General features: G+C 35.8%; 2 protein-coding genes across 3 annotated transcripts in view; both read left to right on the top strand.

Moving 5' to 3' along the window:
• The first annotated feature begins 3566 nt into the window (after positions 1 to 3566).
• ap3s1 (adaptor related protein complex 3 subunit sigma 1) lies at positions 3567 to 14238 on the top strand. Of its 2 annotated transcripts, XM_020705782.3 has the most exons (7): positions 3568 to 3882; positions 6393 to 6484; positions 8251 to 8362; positions 8439 to 8510; positions 8870 to 8977; positions 10598 to 10639; positions 13488 to 14238. In XM_020705782.3, the coding sequence occupies exons 1-6, from the start codon at positions 3814 to 3816 to the stop codon at positions 10631 to 10633; spliced, it is 489 nt and encodes a 162-aa protein (XP_020561441.1). In that variant the 5' UTR covers positions 3568 to 3813; the 3' UTR covers positions 10634 to 10639; positions 13488 to 14238. The 2 variants fall into 2 exon arrangements, with proteins under 2 accessions (XP_004072248.1, XP_020561441.1); XM_004072200.5 differs by lacking the exon at positions 10598 to 10639 and having other exon boundaries at positions 3567 to 3882.
• Positions 14239 to 15970: 1732 nt separating this feature from the next.
• Positions 15971 to 20019, top strand: part of commd10 (COMM domain containing 10) — a 58395-nt gene continuing 54346 nt past the window's right edge. The window contains exons 1-4 of the mRNA XM_004072201.5: positions 15971 to 16125; positions 17916 to 18006; positions 18487 to 18597; positions 19069 to 19224. Coding sequence (XP_004072249.1) covers positions 16097 to 16125; positions 17916 to 18006; positions 18487 to 18597; positions 19069 to 19224 — 387 coding nt within the window. The 5' untranslated portion in view covers positions 15971 to 16096. The remainder of the gene's footprint in view (positions 16126 to 17915; positions 18007 to 18486; positions 18598 to 19068; positions 19225 to 20019) is intronic.

Here is a 20019-nt window from a genome sequence, read left to right as displayed (position 1 = left end):
AGCAAAGGTCAGTATTCAATCACAGGGCATCAAAGGGACAACATCTCACACTAACTCCAAAGGGCAATTTGAAAGGACCAAACACCCTGAAGCATGTTTTGAACTGAGAAAGGGAGCCTGAGTAATCCTACACCAGACTAGGAAGAACATGCAACCTCTGCACAGGCAAGACACATTTTTGGATTTGGCATAAAAACAAAAACCCAGAAAAGCCTTTGGGCAATATCCAACCTCCAATTTATTAAAAGTTTGTACATCTTCATGCAGTTCCTAATCCAAGTGTTACCGGCTTTACAGAAATATTGTCTGATTCTCTTATATGCAATTAATTGAAATTTGTAGACCTTAGATTGTGCAAATCTCTTTAGAAATGTGTTACATTTAGGGCCGTGGGAATTAAAATGACCTCAAGTACATATTTGTTGCAGCTTTTATTTTGAAATTTTCTCAACTTTTCAATGATCCAACCCCATCCTAATTTCTCCTCATACGTTATGCCAGAACTACTGAGCAATTGAGGTTTTGAGTGGGTGGAGTTAATGTAAATGGGAAATAAATGTGTGGGGGAAGCAAGACATCAGCTGACTCACATCTGACAAATGAATTTCCATGTTTCTTCAATTTACTATCTTGTGTTACTTTTTAGCCAACTCAATATTACCATACTTGCCATTGCTTTTGTACTGTTATATATATAGACATACTTTGCAGAAGTGACAGGTTCTGTACATCAAGTTCACTCTGATGTTTTACAAGAGAACTTTAGAAGGCTGGCTTTGGTCTGGAACAATCTTTTGGATCATTCCCTTGTTGACTGACCTAGTTTTGGACCAAACTGTGTGGCTCTAGAACAGATGGCCTCATGTTTTAGTCTGTGGAATGTTTTGGTCCACTGAGGAGTTCATGGTCATGTCAGTGACTGCACCGTGTCCAAGTTTTGTCCAACACAAACCCGAGCTTGACTGTCTTGCTTGATTTGTTGGTCTGTTTTGGCAAAGAAAAACATCAGCATCTTTACTTTTTGTTGCCAGTACAAAAGAAATTGTTCCATTTTTAGATGTTTTTTTTTTTGCCAAGCCTCACTTCTGCTCCCATTTTTACTTCAACATTTCCTGACAATTCCCCTGAAAAAATGACTCCACGTGTTCGTTTTTTCCACATTGTATTTGCTTTGTCATGGAATTCATGTCATTTATGCTCCATGACAGCTGTTAGGGTCTACAAAGCCCCTGGAGTTTGATATTTTTCTGAGCATTTTCTGACATTAGCAGGGAAAAAAACTTTTTTTTTGCAGAAAATTATTTTTACATACACGTCTCTAAAGCAGACAATAATCAGGCTAACAAAAGCTGATGTTAACAGATACCCTGTTTGATTATCTTGACGCAGCATCCATTTCTCATGTTGTTCTTTAAACTTTTGTTTTGTTCTATTGCTGCTAAATTACTAATAATTGGATGAAAAACAGATGCTGCATGTATGAAATTATATTTATCAATTAAAACATGCTGAGCTCAATGCAAATTTTTATTTGTGTCTTAAAAAGCAAAAGGTAAATCACAGAAATGTACAACTTTGCATAGTGTTCTAAGAAACAACGTCTTAGCCTAAAAATAATGTTTTTATAATTTGATTTCTTCCAGATAATTGACATTTTTTTCATTTTAATTTTTTTTTTAGTTTAAAGAGGGAGGAAAAAAAAGGAAAATACAAAACATGTTAATGACTTTTTTCAAACTTGATGTCTTTTTGAAAGATTTTTGGTTTTGAGGATTGAAGGAAAAATATCCTAAAGTGTAAACAGATCATTTACATAAACTTGAACAAATGATCATATAAACAAGCTGACTGTTGTGATTCAACTGGTTGTTGAGCATTGTTGTGTGTTTGATTGTTGTTGACTTTTATGGTTGTCTTCCGAATTGCATAATGTAGTTAGCTGGTCAACAGTTATCTATGGAATGACCATCATCAAAGAGCTGCACAAATGAAGTGATAAGACACACTGATGAAAGCGTAGGGTAAGACACGTCTGTTGGTCTTCTTTGTGAGGTCTGCTTGTGTTTGTTCACAGCCTCTCTGTCACCTTTGGTATACCAAAATCAGTATTTGTTTTTTAAATAATGCATTCTTTGTTGAATTTTTTTGTCTTGTACCTTCTAACAAATGCAAAACAGTTTATTTTTCACAAATTTAATATTTTTTACACAAAGCCGCTGCAAGGAACTGTACAAAAAATTAAAAGTAGGAAACAAAAACATAGCAAAAAAAATTTAATGAAAATTCTAAAATGAAATCCCATATCAATAACCTCAAAACAAAAAAAGCAACTGCAGTTTTACATACCAGTAAATGTTAGTCAGCTCTGGATGACAGAGCATGTCTTTGTAGTGTAACTCCTTGATAGTTCCATAAATAAATTACTGTACTGAAATTTGCGGAAACTGATCTAAAACATATACTTAAGTTCAACCTTTATGCAACAAAAAAAGAAATAAGAATTATCTCTGGCAGTTATTAGTTCCGCCCAATCCATTAATCAGTCAATTAAAAATAATGAAATTCAAAGACACAGTTGATCAAAGTATTTCAAAATCAATGCATAAAGCACATCAGTTTTATCTGCCACTCAATATGCAGATTTAAATAAGACAACCTAGTTTAAAAGGATGTGAGCTTTTTCTCATTGTGAAAATTCACAACAAAAACAAACAAAAGATGTGTTTAAATCATTGACTGTATATGAGAACATGCTGTCAAGAACAATAGATAAAAAATGCACAAATAATCATTTTAAGACAACTATTACAAATCACCTGCAAAAACTAGTTAGAAATGAATTGCTTTAAAAATACAATCTTTGAACCTTGTTGCTTAATTTTGACTGATTTTGGAAGTAAGACACAAAGTTGTTTGTGTTTTTCTAAACTTAATGTCGTGATATAAACCGCAAGCATACTACATACACGCTGTGTTACAGACAAGTTTAAACACAGTACCTTTTTAAAAAAATAATTTATTTTCATATTATTTATATATATATATATATATATATATATATATATATATATATATATATATATATATATATATATATATATATATATATATATATATATATGTATTTTATTTTGGGGCTTTCTTTTCAGAATGTAAAAGAGGCAGACAAGTAAGTTCTTCTTTCTGTTCCCTTTCATTTCATCTACTTGTGTAAAATCTGTTGTTTTTGCTTTTATAGAGAAATGAAAAGATATAAAGGATGTAAAAGGGGTTGGCAGTTGTAAAACAAAGAAGCACTTAAAAAAACAAAGATTAAATTCCAGCAAATCCCTGGGAATATCATTTTTTAAAATCATGTATTTTTATTTATTTATCTGAACGTGTAAACATTTTTGGAAAGGTGTCATCTAAACTAAAGCAGGGTCAATAATAATATTAAAGCAAAAATGTAGAAAAAAATCTGCTTTTTTTCAGGAAGTGTGTTTAAAAATATCTTCAAAGAAAAATGTTAAAATAATAAAAAGTACAGGTAACTTCCTTTAAAAAACACACACACCGCTTTAAGTCACAGACGACAGAATTTTGGCCTATTGCGGCTCCTGTAGACACAGGACGAAGGAAGATGACTGGTCCTTTGACGTGGAATATTTCCGTACAGAGACGATGGAGGAGTAGCGACTTGCAAGTCGAAGCCTAACCCGTCCTAACTTCACATCCAGACGGGATATTTTAGCTTGAAATCCTGGGTTTTTCTGAGTTGACGAACAGCAGTCAACGATAAACGTCTCCACCTGTTTCGTTTTAGCTACAATCATGATTAAAGCCATTTTAATTTTTAACAACCACGGGAAACCAAGACTTTCTAAATTCTACGAGCATTATGTGAGTAACAACAGCTTGCTGTATGTCATAAAAAAGGTTTTTGACGCCCTCATTTTAGCGAAACCTTTTCTGTGTAATTGTTTAATTATTAAGGCTACGGGTTAGCCAATAAAATGTACACATTTTGTATTGTTTTGACTCCTTTATGGCTGTAAATGAAAATGATGATGAACGGAAACGGTCAAATCGCTGTTTCCGCTTTAGCAGCGCTCTTGTAAAATTCTTCAGACGTAAAGTCCGCGTATATATAATCCAAGATGTTCCTTTTGAAATATGAATAATTTATTAAACGAGCGAAGGTTTCACATTCGGGCTCGTGCGAACAGAATCTCCTTTCTCCTCGTCTCGCGGGTTTTCACCCTGACTCAGTTTTGGTGATGATCATCATCATTAGTAACTAAGTTTATTGTGTGTGTGTCACATGACTGAAACCACTTCCTTGTGAGCAACTCGTGTTCCCTTTAACCTTGCATCTCTGTAGTCTGTAGAAATCAGGCAGCAGTGATTTGAAATGATAGATTTACATGGTAATTCATCAAAAACAAGCCATGTCCGCTTGATCCCATAAGTGGATTAAGATCTTTGTGCAACCTGTACATGAATATTACAACATCAAGAGGTTGGCCATTAGATACCACAGAGAAAGCAATTGCTTTAATCAAAGTAGATGTCCTTGTTTTTTCTGTTTTTTTGATGCTGCAGATCAACAGAGATTTAGGTCTCTTTCAATTTTCTGACTATTAACGACACAAAAATAAGCTTGTTCTAACAAATTACATGTTTAAGTTTGCTGTGCACAACACAGAAAATGTTGTTGCTTTATAAAAAGTATAGAAATAGCTGTAAGTTGCAAAAAAAAAAAAAAAGGGGGTGACGAATCTTCAGACCTAATTTGAAAAAATCCTGTTAGCAACAGTGGATTGCATGTTTTATGAGACTCCAGGCGGTGCACAGGAGGCACAGAGGGTTGTTTGAACAGCCGTACCACCCTGTAAACACAGCTTTTACCAGAGAAATCTGACTGACGTGGAGCATTTCAAATCAAATTATTAACATGGATAAGTTATTTGATTTGCTTAATACAGACAGACCTACATTTGCTTGTATTTCAGAAGGATCATTGCAAATTGATCGGATTACACGCGAGCTGCACAATCGCCATCTGCCATATTCCAGGCTGAGGTGTTGGCTTAGTGGCTGCTGGGATATAATATTTCACATGGTCACTACAATGAGCTGTTCAACATTTGTTGTTTGGTTTGCTGAAGTCGCTGTGCAGGCACAGACCATAGAAAATGCTCACATGTTGTGATCGAACTGTAAATGCATTCTGGTACAATCAGTTTGGTTGCATCAGCCATTAAACTAAACCATAAAGGGAATAGTTTCTAGATGGGCAGAGCAAAACTAATTAAAACAGTAAAGTTGAAAGCATTATCTTTCCATTATCTCGTCCAAACACAATGTTTCCACCCATAAAGGTCTAAATTACATTTTGCTAGGCTTCTAATACATTGTTGCTGTTGTGTTCAAATGAGTTTACAAGGCAACATGCTAAGAATGCATCTTTTTCTATTTCTTAGCAGTGTATTACCATGGAAACAAACTTTATAAAACACTACCATATTAAGCTGAATGGTAGTGTCTCCTTTTTACTCACAGGAATGAAGGAAAGGCCATGAATAATGAATTAGTTGCATGTAAACCTGATATTGAATGACTCTTAATTCCCGTCCGAGAAGCTATAACTGCCAACCTATGAGAGGCATTAGTGTTTAAAGCATTTGTTCACAGTTTTAACAAATTGTTCAGCCAGAAAAAAACTAAAAACAAATTAAATAAGCTGACGTGTGTTTCAGTTATAGATTGCAGAAAACCAGCTGTTTATCATAGATCACCTGACTCCGACTCAATTAAAGACTAGCAAAACCAACAAAAGTAGTTCAGGGTTCATGTGTGTGCTGCTGCAGCAGCCTCACTGCTGCGCTGGCTGGTGTCATGAAACTGTGAGGACGGCTAAAGCTGCAGGTCTCATGCCAAGTGTCACATGGTGTCTTTAGACTTGCAGGCATCTGCAGCGAGCACAGCTCTTTCTCCAGTGGTGAGCCAAAGGAGAAAATAATAGCTCATAAAGGCTTTGAGAGGACATTAGCAGCCGACGGCCTCACTGTTGAGTTTTCGAAATAAATATCACTTTAGCAATATATTCCCTGTAAGTTTATTTTGTGCTTTTATCTCCATTTTTATAATGTTATAAACCTTTTCAGAAGGTCAAACAGAAATGCCTTTAGCTCCTTTATTCATTGTGTCAGCTTGTCATAATTCCTGCTTTCTGTCTGACTGGATGATAACTGGTGATTTAAACAAGTTGCAGAAAAAACTCGAGTGACATGTTCTTTTTCCAGCTCGGTCTGGCTTTATGCAAATGAACAAGGTTTTATACATGAACAAGATTTATTTATTGTCTATTTTGTTGTTTATGTTGCCTATTTATCCATTTTATCTTGCAGAATGAAGACACGGAGCAGCAGATCATAAGGGAAACCTTCCACTTGGTCTCAAAAAGAGATGAAAACGTCTGCAATTTCTTAGAAGGAGGAATGTAAGTTCTGCGATGCCAGGATGTGGAAATGAAAAAGGAGCAAAGGAACATAATCTTCAAAATGCTGTTTTAAAAAAAAAGTTAAAGACCCACTCTGAGGATTTTTTTATGGTGTTTTAAATGTTATTGTAGCATTTTTCTAATGATGGACATATATTAAGATCATTGGGCGTAAAATTGTATCTTTGAGTATTTGTTAATTCAAATTGCTGTGAATCGGGAGCAGATGAAAAAGATGCTGTTTGAAAAAGATTGAACAGTTTTCTCCGCGTATTCGTGGAGGTTAGGGACCAGAGACTTCCGCCAATATGCTGCAATCTTAACTCATCAAAAACCCTTCTGAAACATTTCTGATACTCTGTGAAACATTTATTAAAGAACGTTGCTCAACATGGTTTTTTTAGTCATTCAGAGTAATAGACTGTACTGTAGCGTACTTTATAATGCACATTAGGAGTGCCAGTCTGTTTCTCTATGCCTAGAAAGCAGGAGCCCGTACTTCCTTAAGTGCCAAAGGGCATCTTCTTCCAGAAGAGGTTGGTTTCATCCATCATTCATTCATCCAGATGATAATTATACTTCCTCAGCGTATTAGGATATTTTCAAGCTGCTTTTGAGTCAGCTGATGCCATTGGGGCACAAACTTTGGTTATAGCGATTCTGGAACCAGCTGTTGCTCGCTGGGAAATATTCTTCCGCAGCCGGGGGGAGGCCGACTGGCCAGCTGGCTCTTCATCTCCCCGCTCCCCTCCTTAGAAATTCCCGCAGCACAAGTCTCATACAAGCATCTTGAGTTGTCTGAGCTTTTGTGACGAACCAGAGGAGTCACGTGATTAAAAAAAAAAAAAAAGGAATCTGCGAACACGTGAAACAGCGAATATTGAAACCCGAATTGGCGGAGGAACACTGTAGTTGTGATGTAGAAAATACGACTGCTCCACTTCATTCTGATGCATCCTCTTGTAGATGAATAGATCCATGTACATCTTTGTTTTCCTCGTCTGAGCTGTTATCTGGCTCAGAACTGGACATCTCCAATACTTCTCTCCCTTTGTTGTTGCACCGATCATGTTAGGTTGGGGTGAACTCCTGCCGCTCTGCTGAAACTATGTCCTAGAAAACGGCATAATCATAATGAAAAGACCACTCTCACTGGGAACGCTTTAACAACAGATTAAAAGATGATCAGAGTGGGTCTACAAGAATCTGAGTTGCAACGCTTTGCTTTGTTGGCTTAAAAGCTTTTTTCTTTTCTTGCTCTCTCTTTATAATAAAATGAAAAACTTCAGACAAATTATATAAACACTTAATAATAAATAAAAAAACATAGGTTTAGCAAACAAATACTCCAAAAAACACTGGATTTTCTCTTTAGTGAGTTCTCAAAAGTTACAAGTCTTTTTGTGAGAGAAGAAAACAGTTGAGGAGCTCTTGTCCAACCCAGTTACAAGCTTTATCTCTTCCCGTCTTATCTCCAGCTATTCGGATATATTGTGGGCAATCTTTATACGCCTGACTGAAAACATCCTGTTTTTTTTTGCTCCCTCAAAATTCTGTCGTAACATGTTTACGGTACCTTATTATACTAGGTTGGGCTTTTGATAAGAGTGTTTTTTTTTTCTGCTTGTTTTAAAGAATATTACCTATTTTATGCTCTTTTCCAAGAGATGGTGATAAAACCTGAAGAGAGTTTCAGGAAATGTGCCGTCAAGAATGTTTGCTAGATATTTTCCCTTCGCTGTCATCGTGTTCTTTCTGTGTTCCAGGCTGATCGGGGGTTCGGACTACAAGCTGATCTATAGACACTATGCCACGCTGTACTTTGTGTTTTGTGTCGACTCTTCAGAGAGCGAATTAGGCATTTTAGACTTAATCCAGGTAAAATAAATCGGACTTTCAGAAGAATGTATACTCTTTAGTTATCTTCTCTCTAACTGTTCCCTTTGTTTGTCAGGTATTTGTAGAAACGTTGGACAAATGCTTTGAAAACGTCTGTGAACTTGACTTAATTTTCCATGTAGACAAGGTAGGAAAATCTTTCACCTCTCTGTGATGTAACACGTTTATTAGACTGTTTGTTTCAGCCTACCAATCCCTTTGACCCTTTTTCTTTGTAATAATTTCCCGTAGTTATTATTGCCTGTTATTATCTGATGACTTTCTGTTTCGCAACTGCAGGAACTTTTGAGTCAACCATAAATACCATACCTGCTTTAGAGCCTCCACAAATAGAGAAACCTTTAAACCAAAATGAAGTTTAGCCTGTTTTCATTTTATTAAGGAAGTTTGAAAAAAAATGTGTTGTTTGAAACGAGCTGAAACTCAGGGAAGTCTTGTAGAAACTTTAAATGATTGATGATTTGTAATTTGGGTTTATTTCTGCAGGTCCACAATATTCTTGCTGAAATGGTGATGGGTGGAATGGTCTTAGAGACCAACATGAACGAAATCATCACACAGGTGGACGCCCAGAACAAGATGGAGAAAGCTGAGGTATGAGGTTATCTGTCACTTTGTTCTTTCCTCGGCCTCCCTGAGGAATGTTGCACAGTATGCAGGCATGTGTGTACGCTGCACTCTGCATGCTACTCTTGGTCACTCTGTGGATGCTCCCCACCTTCTCTCAAGTGTTTGTGCTCTTTTCTGGCCTCTTCTTTGACTGCTTCTATGCTCTCAACGCAGCTCAAACCTCAGTAGATCCTATACTCTAACCCAAATATACAAAAACAGATCAATTCACCTCCAGAATCAGTGACCATTAAATCCTCCTTACCATTGAATGACATTCAGCTACATACTCATCACGTTGAGGGGAAAGTTTGGAGATTTAGATTTTCTTTTCTTGAGCCGATATTTTCAAAGTCTTCGCTCAGATATCTGTGCTCTGCAAGTACATTTGTTTGTTTTCCATGCAGCTTCGGTCAGAAATCCGCTTTCATTTCTCTATTGGAAAGACAGACAGCCAGAGACAATTTCACTAAATGATGGTTTTCTTTTTCTACGCTCAGTGTGGATTAGAGCCTCTGATCGATAAACTGAGTCAAAAATATGTCCAAGCACGTTGTGTAATGTCTGCACATTCATTTTGCAAATACTTTATTTCCTGTTGAGAAACGACCCTTTACAAAATGTGTACCGTATTTTTCGGAGAATAGTTACATTTGATTTTTTATAAATCAACCGCTAGAGGGAACTGTAGGCAAGTGTGTCAGTATTTACTACTGACCGTAACACAGAAGAAACGCCGCTCAGTCTTACTCCGAGCTTGACAGATGAAGACTTTAAAGGATTTAGGGATTTAAAGTGATATAAAGGGTTTAGCTGACTTGTTGTCATGCTGCGGTTATCTTATTAATTGTTCATTTACTGCGATAATATACTAGAAACTTATTCAACTCCTCCTATGTTTTATGGAGCTAAATACGGTTATGGTAGTGAAGCGTGCACATATTCATTCTATTATTTGTTATCTCTTCCATTATTATGATTTGCCTTTCAAGATGAAATGTCCGATTTTGTTTCCGTATTTTGTTAAATAAATTCCTCCTAAAAGTGTGACTTATAGTCCAAAAAACACTGTTTTTTCTAAGCTTAAAGTCAATGTTTGTATTATTAGATTTTTTAGAGGCTGTTCAGCTGTGTGTGCTAACTGTAGAGTTGTAAAATCTGAGCTGCACTGTTTGTTTTAACCCGACAAAAGCTTCTTGTTGAACAGAAATTGTGTAAGGAGAGTTTTTTTTTACTGTTCTTGTATCATCGTAGCTGCTCTGTCTCTTCCCTTCTGGACCTATCGTAGGCCACAGAACGCTCAGAACCAGGCACTTTTCATAGAACAGTGTCTGTCAAGTCTCATCAATAACCAAAAAAATCCAATTTAGTGGCAGACGTCATATCTAATATTTACCTGAATCTTTCGTAGCAATGTGTTTGAACCAAAAGAAACTTCAGCATTGAGCGAAAGTATCAGCAATACGTTTGCAGATGTGGCATATGATGGGTCCTATCACTTTCTGTGGAGATAAAACTGTTATTACTTTAACCTGCTTTAACATTCCTCATTCCTCTTTTTTCCTGACCCTGTCCAGTTCTTTCCATTCTTCTCTCTCTTTACAGACGTTTATCTTTCAGTCTACCAGGCAGGACAGGTAGACACAGGTACTGCTAAATTTACAACCAAACACCCTAACTCTAACTTAGCTTCCCTTTGAGTCTCTCCTCATGCCCCCCACCCCCACCCCATGCAATTCTAGACGGATGCCACTAACAAGAAGAAGGAATCTTTCACAACAGACCCAAAAATATTACAGGTTCTCTCTAAAATCCAAAAATACAGGATAATACTCAGGCATTTGATTGTGCCAAACACAATAATCTTGATAAGAAATTCTAAACTGACATCCTGTAGATTAGTGTTAATGCTTTGTAGGCAGGAGCACTGCAAGATTTCATTTTAATGTCGGGTTAACCTTTTTAAATCTTATGAGTGAAGTATCCCCTCCTCACTGCCAGATCCAAAATGTATTTGTCCACATCAGATTAAGTTCTTTTTAAAATTTACATACAGGATAAAAAAAACCCAGTAAAAACTCAAAGTAATCAAGCTGAAATTGTTTTTCTCACTTTCCAGTGTCCTACTTTGAGGTGTCCTAATGTTTAGCTTATTGGACATTACATGTGCAGCAGAGTATCTTTCCTGTTGGCTCTCAACACAAATACTTTTTTTCTTTTTTCTTTTTTTTACAAATAAGCTGCTCAAACTGTTTTTAAAATCAAACATGCAGTTTTCTAAGCTTCCATGACGTGTTGCAAATTTTAGCTGCAACATGTTTGTCAAACACAATAACAGAAGAAGGTGGTCTTTATTTCAAACACTTACATTTTCTCACCACCAAGGGGCATTTTTTTTTCTCTCCATTTCATCTGATTTAAGTCCCACTCCGATCTATATATTTTAAAGGCGTTCCCAGATTATGATTAAATATTTTTTTAAATATGGGGTCATTTTCTAGTGTCTGCAGAGCTGCAGTAGTTCATTATAAATTGTCTTCTGAGTCGTTGACATGACCATTGGAGCAGAGCAATGCCGCTCCTCCTTCCCCTAAGAGCTCACAGCCCCTCACACACATATTGGAGCTATTTAGTTGTATAATTTTGAGCCAGATACCAGCTCGAATGAGCAAAATGGAGACGTACGTAGATCTTGTCGTCTACAAGTGGATGGATCAGCATGGATCAGCGATGGTAGCTTGTGACCCACCCGGCGTATTTTCTACATCACGAACAAGCTCGTTATCAAACACTTTATTTTAATCATTGGGAATAAAAAAAAAAAGAAATACTCAAAAATCTGAGTTTATTCTTCGTTTTGCTCATACATGACCTCCTTCATCACAAAAATGCCAAAGGAACATGTTAAAAACACCCAAAACACAATTTTCATCAGAGTGGGCCTTTAAGCTGAAGTGAAAATTAAGGATTGCAACCGACTCGCAGTGTTCATATAGCTTTACCTGAAATCAGTGGGAGGCATTAGTAGGTCTTTATCTTCACGTAATGTTTATCTTTATTTCTGATCAAATGAAAAACAATAAAAAAATTAAATTTTCCTTTATTCCACTTAGTTTAATTCTGTTAATTATCTGGCTCCTTGAATGATATCTTTCACACATAAAAGTCTAGAAAAATGAGATATTAAAAAAAGGCCCCTAAAAAGTAAAAATAATGTTGGGTTAAAAGAGTGTTGGAATTAAACCCAATACATCTGACATGAATAAAGCTGGAAAAAAAATAGGAATCCCAGGAATCAATTTGCCTCTGAAAAAAAAAAATCTTTTGTCAATATAATTTTACTGTATTTCTTCTTTTATTATTACGCATAACATATGTTCTGTCGTAACAGGGTACATAAGTTATTACTTACTTTTTTACTTTTCCTATTTTTGCACATTTTGAACACCCCTCATTCTTTTGCACATTGCTGTCATTCTTTTTGAACTGCTGTAACAATTGAATTTCCCCAATGTGGGATCAAAAAAGAATTTCTCTACATCTCTATCTCTATCTTAGATGAACACAATTCCATTGGATATATTTTGGATGTTTTTGGGTCTGTCGATAAAGATTCATTTTGAACCTCTCTAACTGCAGTGGTTCTTCAAAGTATGCTCACACTCGACTAAAAAAACTAATTTCATTCAGTTTCCACAGATGTGAATTTGCTCCAGACAAGCTACCTTTATACCCTTGAATTTTGTGTATTACATTTCACCATTGACATTCACTGTTGGAGGGCATTGCATAATTTTCCTATAGCAGTTTAGCTGCTATAGGCTTCCCGCCCTCTCAGTTATGTAAACAAAAGCTGGACATGGCGCAGCATTCTCTTTCCTCTGTTCCAACTATGCATTTAGACAGAAACATGCTGTCATGTTTAGGTTTCTGTGAGGTCATTTAACCCAGTAAAGGTACAGTATCACTTTTAATTATCGGTATTGTAAAAAGTCAAAACATACATTCTTTACATGCATCTATCAAAACATAAACGTCCATCTTCATGTCCAGATCCATTTTTCTGCTTTACCAAATCCTATCCCTCTTGCTCTTATTGGTCCTGAAGAGTCCAGTAGGGTCCTTTACTGAGCATATGTCTCTGTAACTAATGTCCTCAAAAGTTCTGAATTAGTGGATAAGAAGTCTTGTACACCATGTCCTCACAGTTGATTCTTAATTGGCTCTGGTTGTGATGTTCATTTTTTCTAAAAGTTAGTAATGCATGTGCATAAGAAGCTACAAGGCATCTGAATGTATGTTTGCACATGTCGTCTGTCTCAGTGCTTTTGCATTTTGTAAGCAGTAGTTTCTCGTCCAGGTGTTTGTGTAGCTCTGTCCGTCCTGTATTCACCGTTTAGTGTTTTATTTATTTACTTTTTGGTTCTTTGTTTCACTGCTTAGTTTCTTATCAACCCTCTTGTGTGTTTTGTGTCTGCGTCGTCTGTGTGCGTAGGCCGGTATTGCAGGAGCACCCGCTCGTGCTGTATCCGCTGTGAAGAACATGAACCTGCCGGAAATGCCCAGAAACATCAACATTGGTGACATCAGCATAAAAGTGCCAAATTTACCTTCCTTCAAGTAGTGGCAGTGAGATCCAGAACCTGCAGATGTCCACCACCGTTTACCATGAAGTAATCTGTTTACCAACACCTAACTTAAATCAAAAAAGTTTGAAGGTACTGAGTGATTTGACACTCCCTTTATTTCTGTTTTTTTCCTGTTCAAAGATAAATGTAAAGAGTTTTAGCCATTTGAAAGGAAAAAATATATCTATATAATTATCTGTGTTACATTCCTGACACATACATTCACCTTTAGCAGTTCCGACTTATTGCAGTTTCTGACTAAAACCATTTTACTTGAACAAATGTTTCGCTCCAAAGACAAAGCAAGACAATTTGTGACTTTTTGGTTGATTTTTTTTCACTCCAGATTAGAAAAGTCAACCAAAAAAAGACTTGTAAATGGGGTAATATCCATTTCAGAATGGGGAAAAGATCTGTTGACGTTTAAATATGAAATTCAGAATACAAACATTTCAGATACTGTCTGAAAAACATGGCTTTATTAAGTGTGTATTTGGTGACAAAAAAGTTTTTTTCTTATTTGCACAATATTGTAAAAATATTTATCATCTCTTGTCAGATGTTTCTAAGTTCTTATCTATTTCTCTTCTTTTTCAACAATAAATGATGAAAATCCTTCTTTGCTGTTTGTTGTTTTTGATGTTTTTTGTGTACCTAAAGTGTATCTAAAGCGTCCAAAATGTTTATTATCATGTGTGAAACTTTATCTCATTAAAGTAGACCAATAAGAAGACCAAAAATAAATGGCTAAAGATCCAAACCAATTTTTGTAATCCCATTTTTGGAGCTAAAGTCGTAGATGTGTTGGTGAATAAAACTTATGTCCATTTTAAAACTTCTGTTAATGTAATCTCTATTTAAAAAAAGCCCTTGGTGAATAAAAGTTGAGTAGATGTTAACATTCAGGTTTATATTTCTGCAAAATTGTAATTTTTCATTCCAAATTATTGCTTGTCATCTGTTAGAACATTATAAAAAGAGTGACCAGAAGTTTAAAACAGTTTGAAAGCATGAATGATTCAATGTAGAAAGCTTTCACAATGGTAAACCAATCAGTTACAGTTTTTCAGTTCTGCAAGATTTCCCACTTAAAAACGGAGAGGTCTTCAGTATTCATCATACATTCATTTTAGCTGTGTCAGACAGAATGTTAAAGAAGAATCTTAGAAACTACATTTGAGAAAACACTAGATTGCTTCTGCAAACATTTGTAAAGGAACGTGCAGCTCTCAAAAACGTTGAACTATAGCATGGTACTGGATTAGGACGCCACCTGTCACACTACTTTGATTCAAAATAAAATGAAAATAATCGAGAACAGCACCTCAGGGAGAAAGTGGCAGTCCTCATGAACTAACAAATGACTAGTGAGCACAAAAGTTGGCAATTTGCGGCAAAGTCAATCGCTGTTGAACTCCAAACTTCATGTCAGCTCCAAAGGCATGGGGTTTATGGGGTTTAATTGATGGACATTTCTGGGTTTAGAAGTTGCCAGGAGACCTCTGTCTGACTACGTTGCGCAGAGTGTGAAATTTGATGGGGGGAGGATTATGGTCTGGGCCTGCTTATCAGGAGCGGAGTTTATCATAGATAAAAGGAACTTCGAACGCTTTAACAATTTTTTTTATTAACAGTTAGAGGTGACTCTTGAATCTATTTCAACATGGCCATCCATGGGTGCACAAAGCAAGATCCGTAAAGGCATGGATAAGTGAGTTTGGTGTGGAAAAAACCCAGCTGGCCTGCACTGAGACCTGACTTCAACCTGATGAAAGACCTTTCATGATTCATTACAGCGTAAATTGTGAGTCAGGCTTTTCTGTCCAACATCAGTTTGTACTTCAATTGCGCAGACTTCCCTATAAACACATTCTAAAACCTATGAACCTATCCAGAGGAGCTGAACCTCATATAGCTAAGGGTGGACTGACATCAAAAGCAAAAGAACAAATACTTTTGGGACAAGGGTGTCAGTTTTCATACATTATAAAAATGTATTTACTGTCACATTTTTAAGATAAGACATTAGCTAAAGTGAACACTTAAAAAGGGAAAAATGAAAAAGTTTTTAATCACCAAAGTCATCTGTTTAGGTTTTTCTAGGGAGGAATGTGACATTGGCTTCCAACTTACAATGTTACGTTCTGAGTAAATGCATGAATGTCTGATATCCAGGAAGTAATATGGATTCATGTCCATAACCTGTCAATACATTTGGAAATCTGCGGTTATTTAGGATATTCATTTTCTTTAGATTTTCAATGATGTAATGTCCAAGTTTTTGTTTAATTTTATTTTTGTAAATAACCATCGTCCTTCATTTTTAATACGTTTCGTTTCCTCGCAACTCACTGCGCATCCTTACTGCGCAGCATTGACTGTCACGTGAGCGTCATCCGGAAGTAAAAGTGTCAACAGTTAGGATGATGCTTTTTTGATACTATTTCTCAAAATACAGAATTAAAAAACGGGGGAAATGGCTTCTGTCTTAAAAGAAACACAAAGGTGAGTCCGTTACGATTTAATTAGTAAATAACCTATCTTCGTGGTGCTAATCTTGTTCGTAAAATACTTAAGAGCAAAACACATCATTAGCAACATGCAGTTGATGCTAAAGTATTAAATCCTTGAGTACAAATAAGTTTATTTTGCTTAAGAAAATAAATTTGCTCCCTTGTAGTTAGTTTTGCTGACAAAACGTGACAATGTTGTGCTCAACGTGATCATCATGCACGACTGACCATGATACAATATTCTTTGTCAATGGTAAAACCTGGTGATAAAATGAAACAAGTAATACATGTACTTATAAAAACCTGTCATTTTCAATGTGCCAGATACAGACTTTGATCCCTGAACACTAGAAACATTGAGGTTTTCATTTTGCAGCCTTATGTAAATGAAATTAATTAAAAAAAAACATGATACACTATGGTAGATAGATCAAGAGTTGATAAGACAGGATGCAGAACTTCTGTGGAACTGATCATAATAGTTGTGATTAAGTATCAGTTAATTTCTGATGTTTTGAATCAAAATCCAAGCAAACCAGATTAAGATGATTAGGACATACAGTAGAGGGACAGTAAAATTATTGGTAAAAGAATGTTGGGGTTTGAGCTGCTTTCAAAGGGGTCCAGAGGAACACTAACTAAAAGGAGCTTCAGTGATTTGGAGCCAAACTTCTAACTTTTCTGTTTAAAAAAAAAAAAAAAGAATTTTAACAAAACTCAGACTGAGATATCCATATCAGTCTGATTGTTAAAAAAAATGGTAAAACTTTCTGGTCATTTTTAGAACAATTTACCACCTTACTACTCCTTCACAAACAGCATAGATTATAGTTACTCTATAATCTATTTTTGACAGTCACACACTATCAACAGTGACTATTTTTCTTTATAAGATTGTAGAAAGTAATGTGATCCTAAAGTAAAAAATGAATCAAATAAGGCATTAACTACAAAAAGGAACTTGAAAAAATTAATCAACAAGAGAAACTAAATGAAAAAGATTAGAAAAAAGACACACATTTTAACTGAAACATTCAACTAGACATTGAAAGAAAATTGATCTAATGGCAAAAACTAGTATTTAAGTTTTAAATGCTTAAAAATCTGATAAATTTTCTTTTGAAAGCCAACATATTTCAGCAAGAAATGCCAGTTTCTCAAAAAAACTAACAAAAACATAATAACTGGTTTTACACAAGCCTTAAAAAGTACATTATATTTACTGTGAATAAATAATAGTGGGATTCAGTGATGAATCTTAATTCTGTTCTGGGGAAGGAGACGAAGTCTGGGTTCAGAGAAACATGCACACTTTCATGATCATTCCTACTTTCTGGTTGCATTTTAGGAAAAAAAAAAAACACGAGGAGAAACAGGATTTACCAAGTCTGCAGTAATAGCTCATCAACTCGTTAATAAAATATAAATGGAACACTGAAAAGTCTGTTTTAAACTAATTCAAGCTGCAATCAAAGGCGATGTTTTTATTTTATTTTTTGTATACCTGTTTAGTGGCTGTGTCTGTAGAAACCCTTTACACCAGTTATTTATGCCTAACCCAATTTTTGGTTGCACCTTTCACACTTAATTTGCTGGTCGTATTTACTCTGAGCTGCACAGAGCTGGTTCACATGTATTGACTTGTGCCCATATCAACTCACGTATATAAATACATAAAAGCATCAAACCTGCATACTAACCAGAATAGTTTTCCCCAATGTAGAAGTCTGAACCCATTATTCATCAATGTTTTTGACACTTGTGTCTGTTCTGTCTAAACAGCATTAAAGAGGCGGTGACCTTCATCAACACGGTTGACTTGAATAAGTTCTCCAAGCTCATCTCGCGGATCATTCAAAAGCTTCATTTGAAGGTAAAAGGAGCACTTCATTCTTGTGAGGAAGCGATGGCGTGTCAGAGAGAGCCGTCTGTGCCTAATGACAGTGGAGCATCTGTCAGGCCTTGAATTCCCATGTGTGACATGCTGCTGTTTACCCCACTGGAGATGCCGTCCAGCTTCCTTTATACCTGCTGTGTTCACTGACCTGTAACATGCTGTATGACGATATGCAATAAAATATCGTTAAATAAAACAGGTGTTAATGATATTTGTGGTGATAAAAGTTTTGCCTTTAACCACATGACTTTTTGTTTTTTATTTCACCTTTTTCATATTATTTGTATCAAATGATGCTTTTGTTTAAAACTGTTTGTGCCTCATTTTGTTGGTGAAACTTTAAAGTGTTGAAGCTAATGCTAAAGTGTTGAAAGTAGCTTTTCAGTGTGACTTGTTGAAAGTTAAATTTATGGACAGATGTGTTTTGATAGTGACAGCCATTTGTTTTCTTCACAGGGGGAAAAACCATTCAGTGAAGAAGAAGAAGAAAAAGTCCAGGTTGCTCTCTCATTGGACAAACGGGGTCTGAATTTAGTCCTGGAGACAACTGCTTTTGTACTTGAGCAGGTCGGTGTTTGACCTTTTTTGACAGATTTCTTACACTTTGAATTCAGTTAGTATAAATGTTATACTGCTACTTTTTAAATGGCTTAATGTTCTTGAGATATACAAATATTGAAAGAAGACCAACTAAAAGTAGTCCTGCGTAATTAGACTCAATTGGAATAATTAATAAACATATATTTAATTTTTATTGCCTGTTTTTTAAAATCTTAAATGTTACTCAAAGTGGGTTTTGTTGGAAGGTCATTAGCATAAACCAGAACTGGTTTTGTTGTAAAAAATTAAATGTTAAAAATTCTGGTTTAAACTTTGCCTAACAATATGTAATTTAAGATTTTTTAGCCTTAGACAATATCCTGCATTTCCAGCAGGGGTCAGTGTTGTATTGTTGATGAGTTTGTCTGGCAAAGTTTTGATTTTTCCTACCAGTGCAGTGTAGTTTTATTGTCTGTTGCCTTCTGTTCCTGCTTTTAGGCAGCTTACCATAACATAAAACCAGCATCTCTGCAGCAGCAGCTGGAGGGGATTCATGTGAGCCCAGAAAAGGCTGAGGTGTTTGCGCAGGCTTGGGCCACAGCTGGACCTGACCTCCTGGAGAAGCTAAAACGTAACATTTTTGCTCCTAAGAAGGTAATATGATTGGATTTCTCATCTTACACAGATTGTGTTAAATATGTGGGAAGCAGCACTGACGTAACACAGTTCAATAAATATGGTGTTTTTGGCCAAAATCAAAACCGTCGTTGTTTTGTAGGATAAAGTTTCTGCAGTGCGATAGTTGTTCATTAAAAGTTCACCTCCGCAAGTTGTGGATGGGACTATTTCTGCGTAGCAACTCCGGCCCCCTTCCCCTCCCGGTTGCTGAGAGCGCTTTGTTTACACTCTCTCCCACTAGCTTACAGCCCCTCACATCCCCAACCTAAAGTTACAGATGAAACAAAAATGGCGAGCTATCCAGCCGTACAGTTTTCAGCCAGATGCCAGCACATTTTTTATCAGAGTGGGTCTTTATATCAAAGAATGCACATTTGTGTCTTAAATTCAAAAGGTTTTTCGTCATTTTTGATGGTAAATTGTTGCATTATACAAAAAAGAAGTTTATAATGTTTTTATTTTTGCTGTATTTAAAAAACAACATATTTCTAAGAAAATAAAAAAAAAATATTACTTTTCTGATGCCTAAAAAAGAATCTCTATTAGAGTTTAATTTATATTAGACCTGCTCGGTTGAACAAGTGCAATTTGTACAAGTGAGTGCCTAAAAATGGCTTAAATGAACATAAAAGCACATTGGTGCTTTTAAAGCAATAAGATAATGTTGATTAATGCTCCTGAGGAAGCATGAGACTGCTTCCAATTGGATCACATGAACCATGATAAACTAAACTATATTGGATTATTTTTTTGTCATTATTTTGTTGTTTT

Source organism: Oryzias latipes, chromosome 9 (genome assembly GCF_053564925.1).
Source record: "Oryzias latipes strain Hd-rR chromosome 9, Olatipes_Hd-rR_3.1".
Taxonomy (NCBI): Eukaryota; Metazoa; Chordata; class Actinopteri; order Beloniformes; family Adrianichthyidae; genus Oryzias; species Oryzias latipes.
Note: the sequence above shows the minus strand (reverse complement) of the source record. Positions and strands in the feature narration are given on the sequence as shown.